Here is a 9707-nt window from a genome sequence, read left to right on the forward strand (position 1 = left end):
TGCTCCAAGGAGAGACCCAGGAGGTGAAGCCGTGTGAGCTTCTTGCCCTGAACAAGTCTGCTCCAAGGGAGAGGAGGCTCCCCAAAGTCCTGACTGGCTTAGTGGGGAGCAGTTCCAGAGCATCGCCCGGGGACTCCGTGACACATGGCAGAGCAGGCTGTGGGGAGAGGGGACAGGCCCTGGCGTTAACACAACCATCGCCCCCATGCCCCCACCTGCGAAGACAACGAGGCCAAAGCACCACTCGGTGTTGCGAAGCATGCAGCCCCGCAGCAGCATGTTCTGGTTGCTCAGCTGGTATTTGTTCTCCTTCCAGTACAGGGTCCCGCTGAACTTGTCCAGTTTGTTGTTGGGGGGCTCGCAGATCACCTCACCTGGGGAGAGAGCCAGCAGCCTGGTACCCCTCAGCCCAGACCCACAGACTTCAGGCAACCCAGGCGTAGGGGCTGGGATTCAGGCTGGGCTGAGAGCTTCATTCAGACATTCCCGGCCCCTCCCAGCGTGGGGCACGGGAGGGAGTGGGGCAGGAGCAGGCCCCCGACACCCCAGTGACACAGATACACCTGGCAGGAGCCAGCAGGTCGATCAGCCCGTATCTGACCATCTCCTCAGTACCTGGCCCCACGGGGTCGGCACTGCGAGGTTTGTGTGCGTGGGAAACAATTTCAGAGCGAGGTGCCGTGAGGCGGGAGGCAGGGAGCTGCCCCAGCCAGGCTGGGGACAAGGACACCTGCCAGACAGCCTCTGTTTCCTGGCCAGAGACCTCCAGAGAGGCAGCCAACCCCGAGAGCTCTTGGCAGAGGGGCCGCTGGGCTCAGAGTATGTGGGAGCAGAACTGGCCCAAGGGGTGACCCGTGACAGGGACTCTGCCAGCAGGGGCTGGCTCAGGGGTCCCAACTCTCTGGCTGGGACAAGCGCTGCAGGGACCAGGCAGTGGGTGAGAAATGCCGAATGAGACAGGAAAGTCCCTGGTTACTAAGGCCAGGCTATAAACTGCGTCTTATGTTTTCCTTTTACCTGCGGCCTTACATTCCCAGATCCTGAGCCTGGCTTGAGTTGGACTCTCCCTCGAGCTCTGCTAAACCAACGGCAGGTTGGCTTTACTCCAAACCTGCCAAAGTGCCTCGTGCTAAGGAGAGTGTCGAACTGGGGGGAAACCAGGGGGCTCTGCTTCCCTGGAGTCGGTGCCCACTGGGGGTGCTGGAAGCTGGGGACGGGGCACTCGAGTGTACTGACATGGGCTGTGTAAACCGCTGGGCTGCACTGGGAAAGGGGAGGGCTCCTGGAGCAGAGCGCCTGTGTGGCCAGCAGCTGGTGGCTGGGCAGTGTTTCCCCTGGTGGGCATAGACTGGGCTCCCTCTCGCTGTGAGCGGGGGTAGGAATTTACCCCCAACTCCTCAGGTAACCCCCAAAAGTGCCAGCCCCCAAAGCACGTAATGAGAATGCAGAGAGAGAAAGGCTGAGCATGCATGGCTGCCCTGGCCCCCGCACTCACCATCAAACTGGGCCAGCTTGCTGATGTCCCCCAACTCCGAGGTGACAGGAATGGCCTGGCGCACTTTCATGTTGGTCTCTCTGGAAGGAGGAGAGGCAGCGTGGGCCAGGGCAAGGCCACAGAACAGGGGCCCAAGCACCTGCCCCCATTCCCTGCCCAGCCTGGGTCTGTCTCATGCACGCAGCGCGAGTGCTGGGGACAGGCCATCTCACACCGCGTCTGTGCAGGGCCTAGCGTGATGCACCTGTCCTGGCCGGCAGCTATGCCAGTGTGGGAACAGTCTGCGATCGCGCCAGGCAGCAACTCACTGGGCTTGGCACTACCAGCCTGAGGGGGGACGAACTGCTCCGGGGCAGAGCTGTGTCACGAAACTGGCCAGGGCGACACTCACCCCTGGGACTCTCCTGAATTCAGCCGGGCCTGCGGGAGCCGGGATAAGGGCTGGCTTTGGGGAGAGAACAGCGCAGGCTGCGTGGGACGTGGGCCAGGCAAACCGATAACGTAACCTTTATTCTGTGGGCGAGTCTCGGATTCCCCACACTGGGCTCTGGGGCCAAGAAACCCAAGTGCTCTGAAAACGCTGCTGGGTGCCCTGCTGACACCGGGGGGGGGCCTGGACGCAGCAGGGGCCACAGGCGTCTGGCTCAGTCGGACTTGCTGGGCAGAGCTGATGGGGCCAAGCAGGAGGCCTGCAGCCCAGAGGCTCGGTCTGGGAGATGCTGAGGCCCCACACTGCCCCTGGCTTGCAGATCCTGCTGGCTCTGAACGGCCTTGCCGATGGATGCACCATCCATGCTGGGGTGCCCCTCACATCCCTAGAGGCTGGCCGGGCGGAGCAGAGACGAGATCACTCACCCGTCGAGCTCGGCCGTCTCTATGTAGCACAGCCCATGGGGTTCGCTGCTGGAGAGGAGCAGGAGGTCAGCCTGTTGGGGGAGAGGAACAGCCAGGGCTGAGCTGCCATGGGGGTCCCTGCCGCCTCCCCCAACCCTGACGTTCCGTATCCCTGCCACTGGGGGAGACGCAGGCTCCTCGCCCTGCCGAGACCCAGACAGGCCAGCCTGCCGCCAGCTGCTCAGACCACCCCTTGCCAAGGCGGCAGGTGCTAGCGCATCCCCCGGGGAGGACCCCTCACCCCCAGGACAGGGGAGAGACTCCTGCCCCCCACCTGGAAGGCAGCTCTGGGTCGGAGGCTCTGCACACAGGCTGCAGGGCTGGACTCACCGCCACAAAGTGGTTGTTCTCCAGCTTGATGATGTCTCCGACACGCACGTTCATCCACTGCTCCTGTTGGAGGCTGTGGGGGCGAGAGGAGCAGAGTCAGGGGGTCTGGGGAGCAGGAGCCCCCCGCCCACCCACCCCCATCTCAGCCATGCCTGTGCTCCAAGGCCTTTCCCTGCCTGAGCCCATGAGAGCAGTGGCTCTGAACCACCCCCCCTCACCCCTTCTTCAGAGGAGGCCTGCTCCCCCCAGCCCCTCTCCCATGGAACTTCTGTGCTGGATGCTGGGAGAGGCAGACAGCCCATCTTCAGCTGGGGAACCTGCCTCCCTGTGGCCCCCCCAGGGCCTCCCCCAGCCAGGGCCCCAGGACACTCACGTTCCGTTGATCAGCACCTGAGACTGGCGATTGTTCACCTGGTTGTCGCTCTTGTGGCGGAACTGGAAGGGGAGGGCAGAGACCTCGGTCAGGGGATCCCAGGAGGGGCCCCATTCCCCCCACCTGCCCCCAACACGGGCTGCCGAGCCTGGGCCTTCCCAGGAGTAGGGGGGACAGCAGCTTGGCCTGGCAGTGCCCATGCCCCTGCCCCCGAGCAGTGCCCTGCTCCATCCGGACCACACACTGGACAGCGGACCCAGCTTCACCTCCCCATGCTCAGGGCAGCTGGAGGGAACGCTGCTTCCCCCCTGCAACCCGCCACCCACCCTGGGCATGGCGCGTCACTCACGTAGTCGTCAGTGGCATCTTTGACAGCTGTTATAGTTAAGACGAGAACCAAAGGCACGATGGTGGTGAACCAGGAGAGCGAGGAGATCTGGGGGATCAGCTGGAGAGAGGGGGGTGGGGTTACACACAAAGGGCACCCCACCATCGCCGCCCCGGGGACCCCAAGGCTACCCAGCCCGGCCAGCAGGGGGCACCCGTGCAGGGAGGGATGCTGCATGCAGAAGGCACTGGACCCCCCTAGCCTAGGCAGGGATCCCCAGCAGGGTTCCACCCGGGGGCCCATCCCCTCCCCTCCCCAGGGGACCCCCCCAAGCCACCCACTGTATGGTACCCAGGGAGGGAGGGGCCATGTCCCCCCCCACCTGAAGGATGAGGAGAAAGAGGAAATAGGTGTTGGCCACTTCCTGGAACTGCTCGAAGAGGTTGACGGGCAGGAAGGTGATGATATTGTACTTGGAGGTCTGGATACAGTTACTCTGGAGAGAGACGGTGGGAGAGGGGCAGGATTAGGGGAGACACGGACCACGGGTCCCACCCTGAAGGGCCCAACCCCAGCCATGGGGACCCCCTAAGAATCCCTCCCCACCCCAGCTCTCCTAGATTCCCCAAGGCTCAGAGAGGAGGAAAACCACTGCCTGAGCTGGCAGCCCGGACTCCTGGGTTCTGTTCCCAGCTCTGACTCGCAGAGGCCCTCTCTCAGCCTCTGTTTATCCCCCTGTACATGGGGGTGGGGGTCGAAAGCCCCAGGAGGGAGGACGGGGCAAACAAGCAGAACCAGCATCTCTGGCCCCACCCTCTGACAGCTCGCCAGGCAAGGCACCCCCACCACCCAATGCCAGACACACACCCCCACCCCACGAGCTGTCCTGAAATAGCACCAAGAAGAGCAAGAGGCTGGGCCCGAGGAACAGCTAAAAATAACCTTTCCCTGCCCCCTCCCACAGCAAAAAAAGAGGGGAAGAGGCCAAGGTGAACTGCTCCCATCCCGCCACCACAGCGCTGATGGAAGCAGCTGGTTAATTAGCCAGACATGTAAATGCATTGGGGACTCCCGTGGGCCCTCCAGAAGCCAGGGGGAGGGAGATGTGGTGCCTGGCTGTGGTTGCAGCCCCCCGCCTCCCCGCTGGGACGTCCCAGCGCCTTCAGCTCCGCGTTATTAATAGATACTCAGCAGCAGAACTTTCTCATGGACAAAAGCCCATTTTTAGCTCCTACCCGCCAAACCCCAGAGGAGTCAGATGAGGACAGTGACCCGCAACCCAGAACCACGATCCCCCAGCACTGCATCCCCCAGACAAAGCCACCTCCCCCCAGATCTGCATTTCCCCACTGGCCCCCACGCCCCCAGCCCCACGCGGGGAACCCAAGCCAGAGCCCGCCTCGGCAGTGACCCTGCCCAGGAGGGGAGAGCAGAGTTAGGGGCGCGGGGACAGATAGGGAGAAACCTTTGGGGTGGGCCTGGAGACTGAGAGTCTATGGGTCACTGACCCCCACCCCATCAGCCATGCCCAGCTGCCCATACTAGCCAGGTCCTGCAAGGCAGGGGCAGTCGCCACACACCCCCGTGGGCTCCATGGCACTCACCGCATACTGGAACTTTTCGTTGTACTCTCGGGCATTGGCCTTCACCCGCCTTTCTTCCTCTGCAACAGAACCCGGGTCAGCCAGAGAACGACGGGCCCTGGCACATGCCCCCCGCCAGGGCCACTACGCCAACCCATGGCCAACACTCCGGATACAGGATAACTTTGATAGGACATGGGCCCACCCTGCCCCCCAGCTCTGCCGGTGCCCTTCACTCCCAACCCACAGCCCCTCAGCTCGGCTAGGCCCCCCAATCCTGACCCACAGACCCCCAGCTCTGCTGGGCCCCCCAATCCCAACCTGCAGCCCCCTAGCTTAGCTGGGCACCCAATCCTGACCCACAGACCCCCAGCTCCACTGGGCCCCTCACTCTTGACCTGCAGTCCCCTAGCTCGACTGTCCCCCTAATCCTGACCCATAGACCCCAGCTTGATTGGGCCCCCCAATCCCGACCTACAGCCCCCCAGCTCCACTGGACCCCCCAATCCTGACCCACAGCTCCACTGGACCCCCCAATCCTGACCTGCAGCCCCCCAGCTCTGCTGGTGCCGCTCACTCTTGACCTGCAGCTCCACAGCTCAGCTGGGCCCCAATCCCAACTTGCAGCCCCCTAGCTCCACTGGGCCCCCCAATTCTGACCCACAGGTCCACTGGGCCTCCCAGTCCTGACCCACAGCCCCCCAGCTCCGCTGGGCCTCCCAATCCTGACCCGCAGCCCAGCTCTGCTGGCTGTTCCTCCCCAGCTCTGCCCCGCACCATCGGAAGCATCTCAATCTGGATCTGGTTTTGGGTCAGAGCTCTAGAGTGTAGAAACTCCACACCTCGGCCCCCCAGAGATTAAGGGGGTGAGAACTCTGCACCCCAAGGGACATACAAGCGCTCCCAGCTCTCCAACCCCGCCCCAGTCACACAGGAACCCGAACCCGAACCCGAGCTGCAGGCCCAGGGCAAGGTGGGTTGAAGAGAAGCAATGTCTGCAATGTATGTCCGACCCCATGGAACCCCATTGGCACCAAAACCCTTCACTGGCCCCAGATGATAGCCCCCCCAGCCTCATTTAAATATTTAAAGGAACTGCACTCCAGCAGTGGATGGGACTAGCAGAAGGAAAATGTGCCGCTCTCCATTACACGGACCCGCCCCCGGGGCCAGAGGACCCCTTACCTGGGGGGTGTTTTTTTGCACACAGCTCCATGGCATCCACGTCCAGCTAGTCAGGCCCATGGGAGACCCTGCATCGAGGGGAAGGGGGAGAGAAACACGTCAGGAGAGCCAGAGACCCCCCTTCCCACCCTGCAGCTCCAGGACCCACAGCCTAGAAAGTGCTGGCAGCTTCTATGGCTCCCCCCAACTCCCTCCTGGGGGCTGAGGGAGGGGAGGGAATTGGGAGTGATTGTGATCAAGTCAAACTGACCAGAGCCAACACAGCCTGAACCCCTCAGTGCCAACCAGTGATGTCCCCCCTGTCCCCACTGCATACAGACCTCTGTCCATGCTCCTCGGTTCCGACCTACAGCCCCCTGCTACCCCAGCCCTGCCCCCCATCGCTTAGCAGTTGTTCTAAAAAGTCCCTAGATACACCCCAGTCTCTGCACCCCCTTCCCACTCTGGGGTATAGTCCTGGGCATCCCGTGCCTGATGGGGCCCGTGGGGAGTGGAGGCAGCCCCAGCTGGGGGAGCTGCTCCCTAGGAGCCTCCCCGCCCAGCAGGGTGAGCGACTCCTGCCTGGCCAGGACACTGCTCAGCTACGCAGCCCCAGGACACATGGCTGTGGGATCCTGGGGCAGGGCTCAGACCCCTCACATCTGGCTCGCTGAGCCTCCTCCCACGTGGGCAGCCAGGAGCTAGGATGGCAGCCGCTTGCTTGTAGCCGACCTGCTCCAGGCTGGGAGTTGGGGGAATGCACAGTACAGGCCCCATTCACAAGCTGTCAACAGAGGCGCTGCATATGGTGCAGGCCTGGAACCACCATCCCTTGTGCCCAGGCCTGGCCCTCCCAGCCTGCCCCAGACACACCCGATGAGCCAAGTGACTAGGCCGCACAGCTCTGCGCATGGCCCCCGAGGAGACACAGAGCTCAGGGCCGGCCCCAGGAGTCTGAGACAGTCGCTGCTGGGATCAGCATGGCGGGAGCCTCAGAACAATCAGACCTGGGGCGATAGGGAATCACGCAGCCCCACGCATGGCAGCACCCGGGGGCTTGACTGTTTCCTGTCCAGTGTCCGTGGGCAGCAGGAGCAGCAGCGTCTGGAGCTCTTGCCTGAGGACGTGCCTGGCCCACCCCACAGGGAGATGTCTTCAACCCACCCAGAGAGCCGGAGCCCCAGGCATTCAGCTCCCATGCAGAGCACCCTGCCCAGGGAAGAGAGATAGCTGGAGGCTGCTCCCAGAGACCCTAGCGCAGGGAAACTGGGCACAAGGCCCTGTCCTAGATCTCTTTGCACTATGTCCTAGGAGCCCCAGAGAGGCTGCAGGCAGTTTGACCAGAGCCCCACATGGGTATGTCAGAGCCACTGGCAGCACAGAGAGTACAGCCCCATGCACCCCACTCCCCTGCTCCAGCATCTCCCCAACTTTCAGAGGGGAAACTGAGGCACAGAGGCTGGCTGGCCCAGTGGCTCGGGTGCTGGTCTGTGACTTGGAAGACCTAGGTTCAGTTCCCAGCTCTGAGACAGTCTCCCTGTGAAGTGGGGAGGGTCTCTCTCTCCCTGGGTGTCTGTGCAGCCTCTGGCACGAGGGGGTTCCAATATGCTGCTGCCAGAGCATCCCCAGCTCGACTCTGACTCCCCTTCAGGCTCCTGGAGACTCCCCCAGGGCTCCCTCTCCCCAAATAACACTGCCACGGGCCTCCATCAGTGACACACTCAGCACAGAATGGGGCCACGGAGGTGTCACTGAGGCAAGAGCCTGAATAGTGGGGAAAGGCCGCACAGGCAGTGGCATGGCCGGGCAGAGAACTCAGGTGTCCTGGCTGCTCATCATGCCCCTGTGTGTGGTCACGAGGTGCAGGTCAGTGAGCCAGGCCCAGCAGCCACCACACGACCTGAGAGCTGAGGGACAGGAAATGGAGGGGGATGGGTCAGAGGCAGTAGGTGCAGAGACCATAATGAAGGGGGGAGGGGGGAGCCTGAAGCATATGGAGCCCCGAGATGGGGGGTGGGGGGAGGGCCCCCACTTCACCCCCCTCCCTGCCCCATGCCCACACCGCTGGGGACTCCACAGGTGGCAGCAGCTGGGCCTTGGGGGCAGAGGACACTCCAGGAGGGGCTACCCAGAGCAGAGAGACCAAGCCAAGGGTGCAGGGGCACCACAATCTAGTAGCCAAGGCCCAGCCAGGAGCCCGGACTCCTGGGTTCTCTCCCCAGCTCTGGGAGGGGAGCGGGAGTCTAGTGGTTAGAGCAGAGCGGGCTGGGAGCCAGGACTCCTGGGTTCTCTCCCAGCTCTGGGAGGGCAGTGGGGGCTGGTGGGTTAGAGCAGGGTGGGACTGGGAGCCAGGACTCCTGGGTTCTCTCCCAGCTCTGGGAGGGCAGTGGGGGCTGGTGGGTTAGAGCAGGGGGGGCTGGGAGCCAGGACTCCTGGGTTCTCTCCTCAGCTCTGGGAAGGGAGCGGGCTCTAGTGGCAGGTGAACAGGTCTCCTCACCCCCACCAGGGGCCTGTAACCCCTACAGTGTTGGGGGCAGACAGCTCGGACTGCACACAGGGCCTCCGTCTCCCTCTGCCCGCACAGTGCCCAGTGCCACAAGGCTGCAGCACCAGACCTCTCCTGCCTGGCTGCAGCTGCTCGGAGGAGGCTGACCTGGGACAGGGCACCCAGTTGGGACACCAGGGAGCTCGGTTCCATTCCTGGCTTTGCCACCAGCTCCCCGAGGGCCCTTGGACGCATCACTGATGCCCTCTGGGCCTCCGTTGCCAACCATAAAAGGAGAGAATAATCCTGCCTAGGCCCATTCAGATGCTGATTGCAGGGACTGCGTTTCCCCGGGTCTGCACAGCGCCCAGCACAATGGGCGGCCCCAGTCCTCAGTCCACCTGGCACAAGGGGGTGGCCCCAGGTTCTCAGTCAGGGCCCGGCACAAGGGGGCAGCCCTCAGTCTCGGGCGGGGCCCCCCAGGTGCTACTCTGACGGCAGAATAAGACTAAAAGGAACAGCCCCAGGGGACCTGGCTGATTTCTGTGCCCAGGGGCCAGTTGGGCTCCCACAGCCCCTGGTGGCGGGGGGGGGAGAAGAGCGCCCCAAAACCCACCTGCCAGGTTTAAATATGTCCCCAGCGCATTTGGAGCCAAACCCAGCTGGGCTGGGACCCTCCCCTCCCAGCTCCCCCCACACGCGGTCAGACCCGTGGGGCGCGGTCCCCACGTGGGGGTTGCGGGGGGGCTAAGCTCCAGCTGGGGCGTACAGAGCTCGGGGGTAAATCTGTGCCTCTTGCACGGGGGATCTGGTCCCCCCCACACCAGGGAGCGGCCCAGGCCGGGATGCGGCGCGGGCCGCGGGGGCTCTCCCAGCCTGGGTGACACGAAAGCAGATTCGGCTCCAGCCGCAACCAGAGCCAGAGCCGGGCCGCACAGCGCCCCACAGCCCGCGCCAAAGACCGGAGCGGGGCTGGGAAAACCCTTCCCCACGGCGTCCCCCGCTGCCGGGCGGAGAACCTGGGAGCGGATCCCGCATCGTCCCCCTGCCTCCCC

The 9707-nt window shown here is 63.7% G+C and overlaps 1 protein-coding gene across 2 annotated transcripts in view; it reads right to left on the minus strand.

Annotated features, from left to right (window-relative positions):
* The window catches only part of ATP8B2 (ATPase phospholipid transporting 8B2), a 29477-nt gene that overhangs the window by 17001 nt on the left and 2769 nt on the right, over positions 1-9707 (minus strand). The window contains exons 2-10 of one of the 2 annotated variants that reach the window (XM_075071019.1): positions 6189-6256; positions 5025-5083; positions 3803-3916; positions 3442-3540; positions 3093-3154; positions 2720-2792; positions 2351-2421; positions 1496-1575; positions 216-374 (exon numbers count right to left, since the gene is read on the minus strand). In XM_075071019.1, coding sequence (XP_074927120.1) covers positions 216-374; positions 1496-1575; positions 2351-2421; positions 2720-2792; positions 3093-3154; positions 3442-3540; positions 3803-3916; positions 5025-5083; positions 6189-6219 — 748 coding nt within the window. In that variant the 5' untranslated portion in view covers positions 6220-6256. Of the gene's footprint in view, positions 1-215; positions 375-1495; positions 1576-2350; positions 2422-2719; positions 2793-3092; positions 3155-3441; positions 3541-3802; positions 3917-5024; positions 5084-6188; positions 6558-9707 lie in introns of those variants that run through there. The other variant, XM_075071018.1, reaches the window with a different exon arrangement.

This window comes from Chelonoidis abingdonii, chromosome 11 (assembly GCF_003597395.2).
Source record: "Chelonoidis abingdonii isolate Lonesome George chromosome 11, CheloAbing_2.0, whole genome shotgun sequence".
NCBI lineage: Eukaryota > Metazoa > Chordata > Testudines > Testudinidae > Chelonoidis > Chelonoidis abingdonii.